The 20,023-nt window shown below is 41.1% G+C and overlaps 1 protein-coding gene across 3 annotated transcripts in view; it reads left to right on the top strand.

Annotated features, from left to right (window-relative positions):
* The window catches only part of CAPN3 (calpain 3), a 79,934-nt gene that overhangs the window by 51,740 nt on the left and 8,171 nt on the right, over positions 1-20,023 (top strand). The window contains exons 7-16 of one of the 3 annotated variants that reach the window (XM_044665105.1): positions 344-485; positions 1,446-1,523; positions 3,370-3,530; positions 8,018-8,187; positions 8,971-8,982; positions 9,824-10,032; positions 11,292-11,328; positions 14,349-14,366; positions 18,004-18,141; positions 19,464-19,541. In XM_044665105.1, coding sequence (XP_044521040.1) covers positions 344-485; positions 1,446-1,523; positions 3,370-3,530; positions 8,018-8,187; positions 8,971-8,982; positions 9,824-10,032; positions 11,292-11,328; positions 14,349-14,366; positions 18,004-18,141; positions 19,464-19,541 — 1,043 coding nt within the window. Of the gene's footprint in view, positions 1-343; positions 486-1,445; positions 1,524-3,369; positions 3,531-8,017; positions 8,188-8,970; positions 8,983-9,823; positions 10,033-11,291; positions 11,329-14,348; positions 14,367-18,003; positions 18,142-19,463; positions 19,542-20,023 lie in introns of those variants that run through there. The other 2 variants (XM_044665106.1, XM_044665107.1) reach the window with 2 other exon arrangements.

The following is a 20,023-nucleotide window of genomic DNA, read 5'->3' as shown; positions in this document are numbered from 1 at the left end:
AGAGAGAGAGAGAGAGAGAGAGAGAGAGAAAGGAAGGAAGGAAGGAAGGAAGGAAGGAAGGAAGGAAGGAACGAAGGAACGAAGGAACGAAGGAAGGAACGAAGGAAGGAAGGAAGGAGGAGATTTCATAATTAACAAGTAGGAAACTGGGGTCCAAACCCAGATCCTCCAATTCCAGATGCCATCTTCTTTCCACTGTATTATCTCAAAGAATCCTAACTGAATCACAATCATCTTCAATTTTTGCCTAGGGTACTTTAGGCCACTACAAAGCAGATTTCTGAGAGGGCAGGGCAAATTCTTTGCAAAACAAATGGGAGCTGTTTTCTTGCCTAGTACCTAGCACCATTTGGGCATTTCATAAATGACTGTTCATTGATTGATTGCTTTTTGTCCAAGACAACATTCAAAGGAGAGAAGGTGAAGCTGGTGCGGCTACGGAACCCCTGGGGACAGGTGGAATGGAATGGCTCCTGGAGTGATGGGTAGGTGGGCAGAGACTCTTAGAAGGGAGACTTAAGGGGGCAGCTGTGGGGATGGGGAAAGGTTACAAGTTTATATTAACATCTGTTATTTGGCAGGTACTGTGCTAGGTGCTGGGGCTACAGTGACTAAAATGAAGCTGTCTCTTTCAGTCAGTCATTAAGTATTTATTAAGCACCTACCATATGCCAGGCACTGTGCTAAAAACTGGAACTACAATGACTAAAATGAAACCCTTTCAGTCAATCACCAAATATTTATTAAGCACCCACTATGTGCCAGGTTCTGTGCTAAGCCCTTTGTAAGTATTATTTCATTTGATCCTCATGAGAATCCTGGGATATTATTTTATATTACATATAATAATGTATATAATACCTCCCCTGGGAGGGAGGTACTATTATTATCCCCGTTATACAAGTAAGGAAACCAAGGCAGAAAACAGTGAAGTGACCTATGCTTGGTCATAAAGTTAGTCAATAGCTGAGGTCAAATTTGAATTCAGGTCTTCTTGACTCTAGGTTCATGTTGTAGAGCACTTGGAATTGTGGTAGCAAGGATTCTTGTTCAAGTATAGGTTGGACTAGGGGACAGCTAGGCAGCACAGTGGATAAGTGCTAGGCCTGGAGTTGGGAGGACCTGTTTTCAAATTTGACCTCAGATACTTCCTAGCTGTGTGACTCTGGCCAAGTCACTTAACTCCAGTTGCCTAGCCCTAAGGGCTCTTCTGTTTTAGAACTGATACTAAGACAGAAAGCAAGTGTTTAAAAAAAATACAGGTTGGATTAGATGTGTTCTACCTCTGAAATTCCATGATAGTGGGAGGTTATAGTGATGAGAGGGACTTGGGCAGCTTGACCACGCTGGACCCCTGCTAGCTCTAAGAAGGTTGGATTTGCTAGGATGCAGTAGCACTATCTCTGAGATCATTATTGTGTGATAACTAGATATCTGTTCTCCAGCTGGAAGGACTGGGTCCTGATTGACAAAGAGGAGAAATCTCGCTTGCAGCACCAAGTGACAGAAGATGGGGAGTTCTGGTGAGTCCAAGATCCACAAGGCCACAGCCATCTTAGGCTTGGGCCCAGAGCCCTGAGACAAATCCCAGAATGATAGCCTCAGGTCTCAAGCCCAGTTCAGAGACTATCAGCAGTAAGAATCTCAGTTTCTCCAGGACCTTTGGCTACTAGTTAGTCTGGGTCTCTGCACCATTTTTTCCCCTCAAAGCCAAAGACAGCACTAGGACAAGGTTCTGAGGCCAAATTGCCAGTTAACACTAATCACTGAGTCCCAAATTGTTTTCAGAGCAACTGTAATAGTCCCTCCCCCCAATTTTTTTTTGTAACTTTCCTTTTTAAAATTTACTTGTTACATTAAAGTTCCCGGCTGTCTCCCTCCCCTCCTTGCACTAGGGAAGGTATAATTTGACTATCTATCTATCTATCTACCTATCTATCTCTCTATCCATCTATCTTTACATTTATCTATCCATCCACCTATTCATTTATCAATCTATACATACATACATCTGTCTATCGATTTATCTATCCATCCATCTATTTATCTATCATCTATCACTATCTCTCTCTGTCTACCTGTCTATCTATGTTTCTTTCTCTCCATCTATCTATCTACCATCTGTCTTTCTTATCTACCTGTCTTCTCTCTCTCTCTCCTCTTCTCTTCTCTTCTGTTCTCTTCTCTTTCTTCTCTTCTCTTCTGTTCTCTTCTCTTCTGTTCTCTTCTCTTCTGTTCTCTTCTGTTCTCTTCTCTTCTCTTCTCTTCTCTTCTCTTCTCTTCTCTTCTCTCTCTCTCTCTCTCTCTCTCTCTCTCTCTCTCTCTCTCTCTCTTTCAACTCTGTCTTGCTTATTTCTATTTCTCAGTTCTTCCTATGGAGATGGATATACAGAAGTTATTCTGCAAACAATATTTCTGTTGCTGTATATAATGGTCCTTGAGTCTGCTCTTTGGACAGAGCTGAGATAATGTCCTCCTGTATGTTGTTGTCCTCTCAGATCCAGAGGGTGTGTTTCGTGGCTGTAAATGTCCATAGCAACTTAATGTTCAATAAACCAAAGATCCCAGCTTTGGGTGAAAGAATTCACTATCTGACAACAACGCCTGGGCAAACTGGAAAATAGTGTGGCAGAGTCTAGGCATGGAGCAACATCTCCCACTATACACCAGGATAAAGTCAAAATAGATACTTGGTCTAGAAATAAAGAGTGATGCCAAAAACTAATTAGGGAAACATGGAAAAGTTTACCTGTCAGACTTATGGATAAGAGAAGAATTTGTGACCAAACAAAACACAGAGAACATTATAAAAAATGAAATAGAAAGTTTTGATTACATTAAATTAAAAAGTCTGTTGACAAACAAAACCAATGCAAAGATTAGAAGAGAAACAACAAGTTTTGAAAAACGTTTTATAGCAAGTCTCTTACAAAAGCTCTCAAAAATATGGAGTACTGAGGCAAATTTATAAGAATACAAAGCATTCGCACATTTAATGGTCAAAGGATGTGATGTGAACAACAGTTCTCAGAGAAAGAAATTAAAACCATCCATAGTCATATGAAAAAATGCTCCAAATTACTGTTGATCAGAGAATCGCAAATAAAAATGATTCTGAGATATCAGCTCACACCTGTCAGATTGGCTACCAGAAGGTGTATTGAATGCAGTGGTAGTGGAGGGAGAGGATGCACTCAGATGATGAGTTAGGATGAGCACCACTCCAGCACTGACCATATTCTTCTGAGCAGAATGTGCAGCTCATGATCATTTTGTATTTTACTACTAAGGCTGCACTATCTCTAGAACATCAACTTCTCCTTCCTCATCTCCCCTTATAACTGCCTCCCTCTACGCTTACCCTCCAAGGATGTCCTATGAAGATTTCATGTACAATTTCACAAAGCTTGAGATCTGCAACCTCACAGCTGACGCCCTGGAATCTGACAAGCTCCAGACCTGGACTGTGTCTGTGAATGAGGGACGGTGGGTGCGGGGATGCTCTGCAGGAGGCTGCCGCAACTTTCCAGGTGAGGAAAGGAACTGTCAGGAGGCATGTTAGCTTCCCATATAGTTATGACTGTTAGTCCTGCTGGAGATTGATGAGCACAGAGATGAAAGCCCAGTTACCATGAGAAAGATTTAGCTTTTTGGTACAATGGAAAGCATGGTGGCTCTTGAGCCAGAGGGCTTGGATTCAAATCCTGCCTCTGGTATTTACTACCTCAGTGATCTTGGGCCAGTCAGCTAGTCACCTTGGCCCTCAGTTTCCTCACTTGTGACAGGAAGGGGCAGCTAGGTTTTATAGTGGACTAGGTTGTTGGGACTAGACTCAGGAAAACTTGAGTTCAAATCCAGCCTCAGACATTAACTAGCTATGTGTCCTTGGATAAGTCACTTCACCCTGTTTGCCTAATTTCTCCATCTATAAAATGAGCTGGAGAAGGAAATTACAAACCACTCTAGTATCTTTGCCAAGAAAACCCCAAATGGGGACAAAAAGAATCAGACAACTCGAACAAACTAAGCAACAATAACATTAGAGGATTGGATTAGATAGCATATAAAAATCCCTTCCAAGATATGATTGGGGATTTAGACTCTAAGCCAGTGATTCCCAAAATGGGCGCCACTGCCCCCTGGTAGGTGCTGCAGTGATCCAGGTGGGGTGGTGATGGCCACAGGTGCATTTATCTTTCCTGTTAATTGCTATTAAAATTTTTTTAAAAATTAATTTCCAGGGGGCTAAGTAATGTTTTTTTTCTGGAAAGGGGGGCAGTAAGCCAAAAAAGTTTGGGAACCACTGCTCTAAGTAATCACCCTAGTACAATTATCAATAATATGGAAATAGGTATTGATCAATGATATATGTAAAATCCAATGGAATTGCATGTCGGCTATAGGGGAGGGGGAAAGTGGAAAGGAGAGAAAGAAGATGAATCATGTAACCATGGAAAAATATTCAATTAAAATCCCTTCCACCTCATATACTTCCTAGCTGTGTGACCCTAGGCAAGTCACATAACTTTTTTTTTCTCAAAAAATAAAATAAAATCCCTTCACTTCTGTCAGACCTGGCTGACAGGGGTCCAACCTGAAGCAAATGAGTCAGAGAGATTGAGTCATGCAGCAAAGCTTTATTGTGGGAAGGAAAGTGGTGGGGGTGGGGGCAGAGAGGAAAGGAGAGCAAGGGGAGAGCATGCAACCTATAGATAGCCAAAGGCCTCCACTGAAGTAGAGAAGGGGGCAATCTTTTATGGGGTGGTTGTCTGGGATAAGGTAACCTGGATTATCTCTATTGAGCAAAGCTGGGGTACTCCTGTCCAGATAATTGGATATCCCTAAGGGGGTTGTCTTTGGGAGTGGTTCCCAGGCATGCATAGTCTTTAGTATGGTACAGATGGTACAAGCCCAGAACATCAATCCATCATGGATTTGTCAGGTCACAGCATGGGAAGTAACAATGCCCTATGAAGGGAACTATTTGCTTTGTTCTGGAGTTCCAGCATGTGCAGAGGAAGGAGGGACTTAGAGGAAAGGAGGAGAGGAGGCTTTGGTACTAGGATTTATCCTTACAACTTCTAGGTCTCTCTAAGCAGCTAGGTGGTATAGTAAATTATAGACTCAGAATCAGGAAAAACCTGAGTTCAAAGCCTACCTTAGATGTTTATTAACTGTGTGATCCTGGTCAAGTCATTAAACCCCTGGACCTTAGTTTCCCCATATGCAAAATGGAGATATTAACAGTATCTGTCTCATATGGTTGCTGTGAGGAGCAAATTCAATTACAAAGCATTTTACAATCCTTTACAAATCTTCAAAATTATTGAGATGATGATGATTCTCTGTATCCTATTAATGTTGAACTCCTCACCAAGATATAATGAGAAACAATGTTGTGTAGGAGAAAGATCCTTTTACTTGGGAGTTGGGTAAGTTGCTTCTGTTTAGCTGATTAGTCATTTTTGATTCTTCATGACCCCATTTGGGGTTTCATTGGCAGAAATACTGGTTTGCCATTTCCTTCTCCAACTCATTTTACAGATGAGGAAATGGGGGCAAACAGGGTAAAGTGACTTACCCAGGGTCACACAACTAGTGTCTGGGGCTGGATTTGAACTCAGGTCTTCCTGACTCCAAGGCTGTCACTTCATTCACTGTTTCACTTAGCTGGTGAGGTACATAAACATGGAGAGGCAAATCACTTAATTTCTGAGTCTCACTTTCCTCAGCTTTAAAAAGGAGATGATAATGGCACTGGCTTCCTAGGATTATTGTGAGGATCAGAAAATATATGAAAAGCACTTTGAAAACCTTAAGTAATAGTTCCACTCATCCTAGACCCTGATTGAATTTTTCTTTTTTTTTTTAACTCCAGTAATATTTTATTGTATTTCCCCCCAAATACATGTAGAAACATTTGTTTGCTAACACTTCACTTACATTTCCAGAAAACTCTCCCAGGTTAGGGGAAAAAGGCACAGATTCTAGGGACTAGAGATGTGATATCAGGATGAAGTAATATGAGAATACTAAATCTTTCTCCTTGTTATTCTTACCATTTACATTGTTAGTCATGTATATTTCCTGGTTCCACTCGCTTTCCTTGGCATCAGTTTATGTTAGTCTTCCAATACTTTTTGGTCTTCTTCATAATCATTGTTTCTTACAACAGAGTAACAACCAATTTATTCACGTACTACAATTTCTCATTTTGCAATCAATAGGCATCTACTTTGTTTCCAAATCTTTGCTACTCTAAAAAGTGGATGGTTCTCATTGTTATAAAATGTTTCCTTCATATCAAGTTGCTTAGATCTTCTGTCCTGCCTCCCCTTCTACCCCCAATCCCCAATTTCCACATCTTGCTCTAACTTCTTTCCTTTGGGGCCAACAACAACACTAAGAGTAATAATAGCATTGTTATAGTACTTGAAGATTTACAAAAGACTTACATACATTTCACTTGATCCTCACAAAGCCCTGTGATTAAGATGCCATTATCTCTCTTTCATAGATGAGGAAACAGGCTGACAGAGGTTTAAGGACTTCCACAGGGTCATAAAGTTACCAAGCATTTGAAGCAAGATTCAAACTGAAATTTCCCTGACATCAAGCCAAGTGCTCTACCTACTATATCATCTAATTGCCTCTACAGAATAAATCTAATCCTTCTTTCATGTGATAGCCTCTCAGGACTATATAATATAACTCTTATCTGGCCTTAATCACTTACTAACTGTATGACTCCAACTAGGATATTTAACCTCTGTTTGCCTCAATTTTGTTATCTGTAAAATGGGAATAATAATATTCTAGGGTTATTGTGAGGATAAAACAAAAATCTATGTTAAGTACTTTGCAAACCTCTACCCGCAACCCCACATTTTCTTCTTTAGGATAAACAATTTCAGTTCCTTCAATTAATCCTTATCTGATACAATTTTGTTGAGGGAAGGGAAGGGACCAAGAATTTATTAAGTGTGCACTATATGTCAGGAACTATGCTAAGTGCTTTATAAATATTATCTCATTTGATCCTCACAATAACCCTGGGAGGGAGGTGCTGTTATTATCCCATTTTGTAGATAATGAAACAGAGGCAAACAGAGGTTACGTGACTTGCCCAGTTATATAAGTGTCTGAGATCAGATTTGAAATCAAGAATTCCTAACTTCAGATGCAGCATTCTATCCACTCTGCCACTTAGCAGCCTGAGACTCTTCACCATCCTGGTTTTCCAGCTTTTCAATGTCCTTCTATAAATCTGGCACCTGAAGTATATATTCTGTCCCTAGTAAGTGGTATCAATTCCCATGATCTTAAACCACTGAATTGAATGATTTTCTAGGGTGGGGATGAATCCCTATTTATAATGAGAAAACTGATGTTCATCAAGGTTAAATCACTTGTCATACAATTACTTTGTGGTGAATTTGAACCCAAGCCACAAAACTAAGTGCTCTTTCAACCATCAATGAACCAAAGATGTAATAAAACCATGTTAGTTGCTCTCCCCTAGTCTTTGGCTTTCAGTCAACCAAATAGAGGCCACACATAATGGGGTCCATATATTGGTTGCAAGTGTGTCCTCATTAACAAACTCTCCTTCTTTGGAATCATTCCAGTTTATGGTAAGGTCCCCTGGCTATGGGTCAATGTAATTCTATTCCTACATTCACTGCTTTGCACAAAGGAATATGCAAGAAATACAACATATTATAACCCATCTAGGATATACTGATGAGGCATGAAAACGTCTCCATTTAGTGACTGGAAAACTGTAAGCCAACATTCCAACTTTGAGCTAGGACAGGCTACTTCCCAGCGAGGAAAATGCTAGAATGCCTTCCAGAGACGATCCTCCCTTTTTTTGGATGCCTCCGAAAGGGAGGGAACTTTGTAAGTGCCTCCATGAAGACAGTCAAGCCAGTCCATAATTCATTTCCCTGGATTTTTTCAAGATCACAGACTTTTAACGAATGTTTCCTTTGGGGGTTGGGGGGATGGAACACAGACACTTTTTGGACCAATCCTCAGTATCGCCTGAAACTTCTGGAGGAAGATGATGACCCCGAAGACAATGAGGTCGTTTGCAGCTTCCTGGTGGCCCTGATGCAAAAGAATAGGAGGAAAGATCGGAAATTGGGGGCCAACCTCTTCACCATTGGCTTTGCCATCTATGAGGTACCAGCCCTGCCTGCTCCCTAACTTTATTATCTTCAGCCCAAGAACCAATTACCTGGAATTGCATGTCACTTCCAGAGACTGAGCTTTTAATGGCTTAACGAATGACTTCAGAGTTTTCCAGAGTAATCTCTTGTTTTCCTGCTCTCTAGTGGCCTGTTGGCAGCTCTGGGTAGCCAAGCTGTTTCATTTAGAGCAGGGGTTCTTAACTTTTTTGGTGTCACAGACCCTCCTGGTAGTCTGATGAAGGCTGTAGACTCCTTCTCACAATAAGGTTTTTAAATGTATAAGATAAAATACATAGGGGGCAGGTAGGTAGCTCAGTGGATTAAGAGCCAGGCCCAGAGAAGGGAGGTCCTGTGTTCAAATATGACCCCAGATATTGCCTAGCTGTGTGACCCTGGGCAAGTCACTTAACTCCCACTGCCCAGCCCTTACCGCTCTTCTCTCTTGGAACCAATACACAGTACTGATTCTAAGACAGAAAATAAGGATTTAAAATTGATAAATAAAATGCATAGAATTATAAAGGAAATACATTGTAATCAAATTGTTATGGAAATATATATAAAAAAAAAAACAACCATGATCCCTTGGATAAGAAATCCTGATTTGGGGGATTTGTAATGAATAGTGAAGGCTAAGTGGAGGGAAACTGGAGCTAGCTAATAGATATGGATGTTTGCTTTCTTGTTCTGATTACAATCTCCCAGTCACCTAGTATTTCTTCCCCAGGCTGATATCATGGAACCTAAACATTTTTTTTCCTGCTTTCTTTTTAAGGTGCCAAAAGAGGTATGGAAGTGGCAGCAGGAGCAGCATCGTACCATATTATTGAGGGTGCAGGGAGGGCACAGGTCTATCTATTGAACCTTGAGAAGGTGGGGTTTGGTGCCAGAGAAGTAACAAGACTTGCCCTTCTCTACCTCATTCCCTCTTCAGGTCTTATTCTTCTTGGTGTTTCCTTACACTTCTCCAGATAGAGGCTAGCTTCTTGAACATTTGACTATTAAGATGTCTCTTTGGTACTCTGGTGCATTCTGGAGACTTAGACAAACTCCCTATCCCTCCCCTGGAAGTCTTCACTTCCATGAATGAGGGTGGGGTGGGTAAGGATGGAAGAATGGAACAAAGAATAAAATAAACATTTATTAAATACCTGCTATGTGCCAGGAATTACCTAAGTGCCTTACATATATTATTCCTTAACCCTGGGAGGTTGGTGCTGTTGTGATCCTCCATTTTATAGTTGAGGAAACAGTGGTAAAGTGATTGACCTAGCTATTATGTGTAAGAGATCACATTTGAACTCAAATTCAGGTCCAGAATTCTGTTTTATGCCACGTAGGTGCCTCATGTGGGAAAGCAGTAATATTCTTTAATTCTCCCCCTATTCCATCCTCTCAGGTCTTTTCATGTGCACATGGGGCTTTCCTAATCTGGGATGATCAATCTAGAACTGGAAGAGATCTCAGAGGCCATTCTAGTCCAATCTCCTCATTTTATAGATGAGAAAACTGAAGATTCAGAGAGGTTTAAGTGATTTACCTAAAGTCCCACAGGTATTAGAGGCAGGATTTGAACCCAAGATTGAAGGGAGTGCTGCTTCCACTTGGACTTTCTTCCTCCTCTGCAGATGCATGGGAACAAACAGCACCTTCAAAAGGATTTCTTCTTGTACAATGCCTCCAAAGCTCGGAGTAAAACCTATATCAACATGCGTGAAGTATCTGAGCGCTTCCGCCTGCCCCCCAGCGAGTATGTCATCGTCCCCTCCACCTACGATCCCCACCAAGAAGGAGAATTCATCCTTCGTGTCTTCTCTGAAAAGAGGAACCTTTCTGAGTGAGTACTAGCTTTTCCCAACTGATCCTAGAATATAGAGTGCATTCACTGCCATTTCCAGGAATGTTTTCTCAGGGAAAAGAAGACATAGGAGTTCTGGGCATCCAGAGTGAAATATGGGTATACATTGGAAGAAGGAAGGCAGGCAAGGCACCACCAGGAAGGATCCCATTGCAGAAGTCTTTCTTCCATTGGGCATGCAGATGTCATCCCCTGCCTTTGTCCTTTTCCAGGATTATGTGCACCCCCTCTTTCCAGCAGTACCATGTATAGGCTACTTAACAACAGTCATCTGGTTGGCCCAGCAGATATAGTTCACAGGTAGCGCAAGTCCTTTGCCCAAATACTGGAAACTACAGATTACTTTCATGAACAAAAGAAAGTACAGATCAATGAACTGGGGATGCAATTTAAAAAACTATAAAAGATAACCGAAACTCATCAAATTAGACATCCTGAAAATCAAAGAAGTGATTGGCAAAATTGAAATTTAAAAAATTTAGGGGGCAGCTAGGTGGCTCAGTGCATTGAGAGCCAGCTCACAAATCAGGAGATCCTGGATTCAAATCTAGCCTCACACTTCATAGTTGTGTGACCCTGGGCAAGTCATTTACTTAAACCCTACTGCCTAGTCTTTACTGTTCTTCTGCCTTAGAACCAAGACACAATATTGATTCTAAGATGGAAGGTAAAGGTTCAAAAAAAAAATTTTTTTTAATTGATGCATAAATAACCATGATGAGGTTGTTGTTTTTCATCACCTCCTAGGTACTTAACATTGTATTAGATGCTCTGGAGAATTAAAAAGAAATATGACATTAAATTTGCTTTTGAGTTTAGTCTCCTTTTCTATGATTAATTTACTTATTTTATCCTCTATTTCCTCCTAAATGTAAACATTCTCATTTTAAGGATATTTAACTTTCTGTGATCATGTATAAGTGAAAGGGTATATATAAAGAAAATATTTGTTGTGCCATAAAAAAGTTTTTTTAAAGTTTTGGAAAAAAAAACCTAGTTGGGACAAGGAGTTTGATTTTTTTTTAATTTTTTTAATATTTTATTTTTTTAGAAAAATTTTCCAAGGTTACATGATTCTTGTTTTTACTTTCCCCTTTACACCTCCCCCATATCCAACGCACATTTCCACTGGTTTTAACATGTGATTGATTTTTTTTTTAAAGCAGAAAATCAAATTGTCAGTACCAATAATATTCATCACTCTTCCTAATGCCTTTGTAAATGTATTTTCCTAACAGAGATGTTGAAAATACAATTGCTGTGGACCGCCCTGTGGTAAGTGCAGTCTCATGGGAGAATGATCTTCTTAAGCCATAATTATGGCTCTTGGGTCTGGGCCATGGGAAGAAATCAAGATATCAACCAGTAGGAAGCATTGGTTAGGAGACAAAGCTCTTTCATAAAATCCAAGTTTGGAATTTCCGCAGGTAGATGGCCTTGTTGTATAGGGTGCACTTATACATCCTAGAGGCCCAAGGTGAGAGTAAAGAGAGGAGCCTAGGACAAAAGGGGTCATCTAGCCTATGAGTAAGACTATATGGGGGTAGCTGGGTAGCTCAGTGGATTGAGAGTTAGGCCTAGAGACGAGAGGTCCTAGGTTCAAATCCGACCTCAGACACTTCCCAGCTATGTGACCCTGGGCAAGTCACTTGGCCTCCATTGCCCACCCTTACCACTCTTCCACCAAGGAGCCAATACACAGAAGTTAAGGGTTTAAAAAAAAAAAGACTATATGGGGCCACATTTGTCTGGATAGTCCCAGGACTGATGTAAATGGGTGTCTCCCTTCCCACCCACCCCTCTCTGTCTCCTCTGCCAAGATATTGGCTCAAAGTCATATCCACCAACTGGAACTGTGTTTGGGTCTATATACACTTCTCTTCTCTCCCAAATCCATGGTCTAACAAAGGGATTGCCATGGAGCTAAAGGGCAAGAAACCAGAAAGGAATCCTAGAACATTCTGTAGTCTGAGAATCTCTTCTTTGGTCTCCCTTTTTTTTAACTTGTCTTCAAGATCACTATCAATTAATTGCTTATTTTTTTTATCTTCATCCCTTAACTTTTGGGGTTTTTAAATTCCTTCATTCATTGCTGAAAGACTTTCTTTGACAAAGTTATTTTTACTTACAGATTTGCAAATCCCGCCTCTATTCGGGGATTAGTTGCGAGTGACCTTGACCAATAAAAATATAGTCAACTCTCAGATAACCAGGGTCTTGGTAACCAGAATTCACCTTCTCAGCACTTCTGCACTTTGCTGTTAAAGTGATAATTAACTATTACATAGTTAATTAACTATTAATAATTAACATTCACAATGCTCAATGAGACACTGCAAGGTCCTAAGGCATCTTTGAAAATAACACAGAAGTGGGGCAGCTAAGGTGGCTCAATATACTGAGATCCAGGCTTGAGACAGAAGGTCCTGAGTTCAAATGTGACCTCAGATATTTCCTAGCCATATAACCCTGGGCAAGTCACTTAACCCCCATTGCCAAGCCCTTACCGCTCTTCTGCCTTGGAACCAATACACAGTATTGATTCTAAGAGGGAAGGTTTAAAAAAAATAAAATAACACCAAAATATTAAGGATGAAATGTGAAGACTGAATTTGGTACCAGAGGACCCAATTTCAAATTTCTCTTCTGTTATTTACTACTTATAAGCTTAACCTTAACCTCTCTGTAGAAAACAAAAAGAATAATCATAGTGCCTACTTCATAGGGATATTGTAAGGATCAAATTTGATTCTGTATGCAACGTGCTCCAGAGACCCCAAAGCAGTATATAAGTGTGAGGTATTATCATTACTACTACTAATTCCAAATTAGTTTTTCTTAAATGTAATTTTTATTGTTCATCTCCTGCTCAAAAATCTTCATTCAAAGCCTACAACTGTTGTTCCTCATTCTTATGTGACAATGGAACACTTTGGGGATTGACCAGTGTTGAGAGAATCCTAGCCCTGTTTACTTCTGTTTGACCTTGGGTTCTAAGCCTTTGATCTTGCAAATTCTGCTCAGTAGAGATAGAGGATTACATGCATTTTAAGCCTTTGAAAACTGGTAATCAGTACACAATGTAGAAGGCAACTTTTAATTAAAGAAAATTTTATTAGCCAGAAAATCCAGGATTAGCAGATCAAAGATCACAAATTTAGAGCTGGAAAGGAACTTGGGAGGTGTCTAATTCAATTCTCATTTTATAGATGAGGAAACTAAAGCACAGAAAATTTAAGTGACTTGACTTTATATTCCCTAGCCATGATTAATCGAAGAGGTTACTATAAACTATACCATTACCACCCTTGTTAGAAACAAGGCGGGAGGTGGTAGCAGGCAGCTAGGTGGCTCAGTGGATAAGCAGCCAGGCTTGGAAATGGGAGGTCCTGGGTTCAAATCTAGCCTCAGACATTTCCTAGCTGTGTGACCCTGGGCAAATCACTTACGCCCCATTGCCTAGCCATTTCTGCTCTTCTCCCTTGAAGCAGTATTGAATCTAAGATAGGTGAGAATTTATTTTTCATATACTATTTTAATTGCTATATATTAGGGAGAATTACTGTGTATTCCTATATTCTGTAATCTAAATTAGAGAGACCATCTAGTCCACTACTTTTTGTATTTTCTTTGTCCTTGGAAATACTGAGGAATAGCTTCCTTTTTAACAGAATTTTGTTAATAAAGGAAGGAGACAAGGATCCTTTTCTAGCCTACGGTGACCTATCTACCTGTGGGGATGGGGAGGGGTGATAGACTGATAGACCACCTCTTAATTAGCTATCACCAATTAAAGATGTCTCGGGATGGTCAAGGAAGGGGCTGAATGACAAGCTCCTAAAAATCTATTTATTAGACTGCCTGACCCAGCTCAAGTTGTTCCTAGTTGCAAGCCACAGAGACCTGTATCACTTTATTGGTTATGATGCTGACCTAACCAATTCTGAAATAATCAATAAACTTCTATTCTTACCCCAAAAATCAGTATCTCAAGATAATTTTAATCATGAAAGAGGAAGAGAGGGAGGAAGGGAAGTTAGGAAGGAAGGAAGGAAGGAAATGGAAAGAGAGGAGAGGAGAGGAAGATGGGAGATGTATTCTCCTCCTCTCTCACTGTATGCTCACTTCCTTGGCTCTTATTATGGCTCAGTTTCTTGCCTTTTGTGATCTAGTCCTGGACTGCTGAGTTATGGCTTGGCTTCATGAATCACAGAAAAGAATGACAGGCAGGCCAGTGGGCTCTCTGTGAACCTGCTTTCACTCATTCTGCACTTGATGTTTCTTTCTTTGTACAGAAAAAGAAAAAGAACAAGGTGGGTGTGACAGGGCAGAGGCTACCGGAGGTAGACAGCATGTAGGTGTGCTGTGATGGCTAGAGCAGGTGTTTGTTCCTTCCTGTGCAATCCCACATCCAGAGCAGGGGATTGGGTGGCTGCTGCTAATGCTCTTCACAGTTCTTCCATGGCTGCTCCCCTGGAGGATGCTTCACTTAACGGTTCACTTAATTGCCTAACATAATAACGCTTTGCCCATAGTAGATGAATGAATTAATGATTAGTAGCTTCCCAGATCCTCTCTAAGCATGCACTTCATGGCTTTTAAGTGGAGTGGGAGGAATTTGGGAGGGTCTGAGTGCTGTGTGAGTTGTCAGAGGGATACTCATGTCTTTCCCTGCATAGGATGCCCAAGAACGGACACAGGAAGCCTACTGGTATCTAGCTGTCTATGCCCCACTTCCGAGGACAGTGGGGAAAGAGAACTTCTACTAGGACAGTCAGAGAGGGACAGGAGCCCAAAGGGTGCAGGGCATTTTAGTGACCTTTTATTTATTTTTATTTTCAGTTCCAAAATCTCTCCCTCCCACCCCACTCTCCTCCACCCATTGGAAAGACAAGAAATATGATAATTCTGGCAGCCTTTTTCAGGCAAAAGAAAAAGGCCCCCAGGTAAATGTTCTTTCAGGAAACTAATACTCTCCCCCTAGAACAGGAGCTCTTAAAACTGTGTCATGGGCTCCATTGGCAATCTAGGGAAACTTCTGGCTCTGTTTTCAAAACAAGGTTTTAAAATCTAAAATAAAATAAGTAAATCCAAAATGCCTAAAATAAAAAAATAGGGTTAAAAAGGAAACTAATTATATTGAAATAGTTATTACCTTTTTTTTTAAGTTTGAAAGTTTAAAAATTAAACCTCAAGTTAAAACCAGGATTTTATAAAGTGAAAAACCAATACCCCACAGCTAGACTCTGAGGGTGAAGCTTCATCCTTGCTATGATCACACCATTCCTACAAATGGCTATATCCTAGACCAGAGATGGCGAACCTTTTAAAGACCAAGTGCCCAAACTGCAGCCCTCATGCCACATGTGAGCCCCACTGCCTTACCCCAGACAGGAGGGAGGAAGCGCTCCCATTGGGTTGTTGGGCAGAGGAGCAGGTCATGTCAGAAATGTCCTCAGGTGTGATGGAGAGGGGGAGGAGAGCAGCCCACTCCAGCACACGTGCTGGAAGTTTGCCAATATGGTGCCTAGACCTTTCCCAGCAGATAGAGCAGGACCAGTTCTTTAAGCACCTCAGGAATATTTATTTCCCAATCCTCCTCCTCTTCTTCCCAAAGATAGAGTAAAAGAAATAAAAATTGAGTGATAGGGAGTCACTTAAAGATTAGGGTAGAGGCAGCTAGGTGACTCAGTGGATAGAGAGCCAAGCCTGAAGACAGGAGATCCTGGGTTCAAATCTGGTCTCAAACACTCTAGCTATGACCCTGGACAAATCACTTAACCCCATTTGCCTAGTCCTTACCACTCTTCTGCCTTGGAACATTTAGTATCAATTCTAAGACAGAAGATAAGGGGTTTTATTGAGAGAGACAGAGAAAGAGACAGAGACAGGGCTTCATAAAAGTGCTGGGCATTCACCTGAACAAATCTATGACATGGCCTTTTCCCTCCCAGAAGCCAAGATATAAGAGACTAATAACAGTGGCTGGAAACTGCCATTACTGTCCTTTGAAGGTATAGAAAAACCCAAAACTTACTGGTCTTAGAACTTTACACAAGCCAAATAAGAGCCTCATTTTCCATATGAGGTTACTGAACCCCAAAAAATCATGTAACCTAATTTGTGAAATGAAACAGTTGAATTAAATGGTCGTCTCAAGTTAAACAATAGTAATAAAGAAATGTTTAACTGAATTCTTTCTTACAAAAATATATTTTAGCAAAAAAAATTACATATGTGCATATATACCAATTGATCAATCAATAAACATTTATTAAATATTTCCTATGTGCCAGGCACTGGGGATATCCCTAAGGATAAAAACAGAGGCAAAAGACAGTCCCTGCCCTCAAGGAGCTTACAGTCTAATGATATAAACAAATATATACAAAGTAAGCTATATATAGGATAAAAAGGAGATGTGCATTATAAGCCTTACTATTAAAAAAAATGGATAGGGGCAGCAGGGTGTCTCAGTGAATAGAGAGCCGGGCTTGGAGATGGGAGATCCTGGGTTCAAATCCGACCTCAGACACATCCTAGCTGTGTGACCCTGGGCAAGTCACTTAACCCCCACTGCCAAGGCCTTATCACTTTTCTGCCTTGGAACTGATATCCAATCTGAGTCCCAAGACAGACGGTAAGGATTTTTAGGGGAAAAAAATTATTTAATTATTTAAACATTTTATCCATTTAAATTTCCAATACAGTAAAAATTGCTAGATGTAATACACATAAACAAAAGCATTTTGGGGTCCTCATTCATTTTAAGAATATAAAGGGGTCCAGAGAGCTTAAGAACTGCTGGTTTAAGTATATCATGTTTAGTTCTGGATGCTATTTTACGAAGGACATTACACAGAGGAGAGCTACCAGGGTGAAGAGAGTACTAAAGACCGTGCCATAGAGTTGTTTAGCCTAGAAACACTTTGGAACATATTAGTCTTTGCATATTAAAGAGAAATTAGACTTGTGCCCAGCCCCAAAAGGCAAAATAGGCAAAGAGGTAGATGTAGAAATTGGTTTAGGCCATGATGTTTAGAGAAACCTCCAAATTATATTTGCCTGGAGGTGACTCGGGCTACCTCAGGAGGTGGCAGGATCCCCTTTACCAGAATTCTTCAAGAAGTGGCTAAAGGGTAGCTGGGTAGCACATCGGGCAGAACAACTGAGTCAGGACTTCGGTTCAAATTTGACCTCAGACATTTCCTGACTGTATGACCCTGAGTAAGTCACTTAACTCCAGGTGCCTAGCCCTTACTGCTTTTCTGCCTCAGACCCATTACTTAGTATGTATTCTAAGACAGAATATAAGTTAAAAAAAAAAAAAAAAGGCTAGATGACCATTTGGTAGGGATATAGAAAAGACTTCATTAAGTATAAGCAAGGTATGCCGGTAAATGTCTTGACAATCAGCTCTCCAATTAAAACATGTATGCACTAGACAAGTTTAATCAACATTATTTGCTCCATCACTTTCTTAAGTCTATAGACAATCAACAAAACAATATATCAAGCCTTGATTTGTAATTTTTGCCAATTTCCATGGGGCAAATATACAAAAAATTTAATAATTGCCCAGCTGGTACAAATCAGCTCCTGCACACCCCTGACTATAAGCATAGATTGAACTAGATGGACTCAGGGGTCCCCTCTCTGTCTCCATAAGCCATTAAACAGACCCTGAAAGGAAGGGTTTCCCGAGGTCACCTGGGACAGAGTCCTCAGGCTCTGTGCTTTTCAGTGCCGTGCTCCCTTGCCTCCATTTACTTCTCGATTTAATCTCTACCGCACTTAATCTCTGCTCTGCTGCTACTTGGCAGGAGACAGCTTCTGCTTAGCGCAGGAACAACTGAGGAAGCCTGGAAATGAGTCTTCTTCCCAGTGTCCCCTGAAGTCTCTAATGCTTGCTACCTTTCCCCTTTCCAACATCTTCCTTCCTCTCTCTAGCCCATCATCTTCGTGTCTGACAGAGCAAACAGCAACAAGGAGCTGGGTGTGGACCATGAGTCTCAGGAGGGCAAGGATAAGCCAGAGAAACCAACTCAGGTTTCTGGAGCATGTGGAACAATGGGGGAGGCCTGTGAGGTGGCCGGGGCATGAAGTGTGGGGTTCCAGGGTAGGGATTCTCTTTAATAACCAGCAGCTTTGGTTCATCATCACAGGGCATCTTCCTCTGCCAGCCCTTTCCCCCACCTCCATCCATTTCCTGAGCCATCAAGGGAATTGTTCTTAGGGGAACAATTGGGGGAACTGTTCCCCCATCAAGGGATTGAGGGGAAATGGTTGGGAAATTCATGCTTTGGAGCTAAGGGTCTAATGGATTAGCTGCTATCTCCTGGCCTTGTCCAAGAAGAGCTGCGTATGAAAACATTCTCACTCATCAGTCAGACAGCCCAATAAGAAACAAGGGGGTCTGAGGAAGAGGGAAAGGAAACAGAGTTTGGGGTATTGTCTCCTGCCTTTTAGGATCAGGTTCTGAGCCCAAGAAAATGTGGAACTAAAGAGAAGCAAAGGGAGAGAAGAACACAAGACAGTGGGTCCTGCAGGTTACAGAGAGATCTACTAAAAGCAGGAGTTGGGTAAGGGGTTGCAGGAATAAGGATCAATTATGTATAATTTGCTAGAGAGGTCCTGAAGGAAAAAAAAAAAAAAGTCAGTTGCTCAGTGAGCATTATCCTACAGGAGCTGGGTGTTGGAGGATCTTCTAGCCTGAGATAGTTTGGACTTGTCTCTTTTGTCCCTGAAGAAGACTCGGGAACATTGCGTGGAAGTTTCCTTTTTTGCCCAGATGGAGGTGGTGCAGAAAGGGGCCCTAACAGAAGGATAGAACATTTCTGCACATTTCTGTGGCTGAAAGGGGATCAAGAAGACCTTGTTGGCAGAGCTATTCCTCCCTTGTGGAATCACAGGATCATAGATTTAGAGCTGGAAGGGGCCTTAGAACTTAATCCCTTCATGAGACGAGGAAGCAGACCAGGGGAGATGAAGTCAGTCAGCCAGCTATTTAGTGTCTGAGGCAGGATTTGAATTCAGGTCTTCTTGAGCTAGATGGTGACGGCTAGAAGGGTGAAGAGGAGGAGAAAGGGTTCTGCCTAGTCTTTACTCCTAAACAGATGGAAATGGACCAGAAACTCTCACAAGCCCTGCCAAGAATCAAGAGAAGGATGCTTACTACCTTATGCAGTGAGGCTGTAAAACTCTCCCTGGGCCATCAAAGAATATTCAGAGCAAGGAGTAATGAGAAGGAAAAGATAATATTGCTTCTTGGCTGGTAGTGGAAAGCCATGCTGAACTGACAGTCTCCTTTGGGCCAGAAAGAGCCTGCCCTTCCTTTCCTTTCCTGGCTTACCATTAGAGGCCTGTCCGCTTTCCCCATCCTGTTTGAACTCTCTTTTGTACCCCTACAGCCAACTTCAGGTAACACAGACCGGGAGACCGAGGAGCAGGTGCAGTTCAAGAATATTTTTCGACAGATTGCGGGTGATGTGAGTACCTACTGAAGTACCCACCCCTAAAGGTCCTATAGATGCTCTCACTCCACTCTTCTTCCCCATCTCTTTCCCAGGGGTCTAGATGAGGGGAATCTTCAATGAGCCTAGACAACAGCCTGATGGTATATGAGTTCTTGTCTTCCTGCCTCTACCATGAAGATTACTCCTTTTCCTTCCCCTATCCTAAGTTAATCAGAATCTTAGTGAGAACTTTATAATAGCTTTATAAATAGAATCAAAAGCGCTCTAGTTCCACAAAGAATATCCCAACTTTCCCACCTTTCTCAGTGTCATCTGGATGTTGCTTTAGATTTTTAAAAATTATTTTCATTTTCCCAATTCCCAAATTTTATTTTCCCAATTACATGTAATGACAATTTTACACAAACTTTTTCTCAACTTATAAGATTCAAAATGTCTCCCTCCCTTTCTTCCCTCCTCCTTCCCAAGATGTAAGTAATTTGATCTTGGTTATA

The sequence above is a fragment of the Gracilinanus agilis genome, chromosome 2 (genome assembly GCF_016433145.1).
Source record: "Gracilinanus agilis isolate LMUSP501 chromosome 2, AgileGrace, whole genome shotgun sequence".
NCBI lineage: Eukaryota > Metazoa > Chordata > Mammalia > Didelphimorphia > Didelphidae > Gracilinanus > Gracilinanus agilis.
Note: the sequence above shows the minus strand (reverse complement) of the source record. Positions and strands in the feature narration are given on the sequence as shown.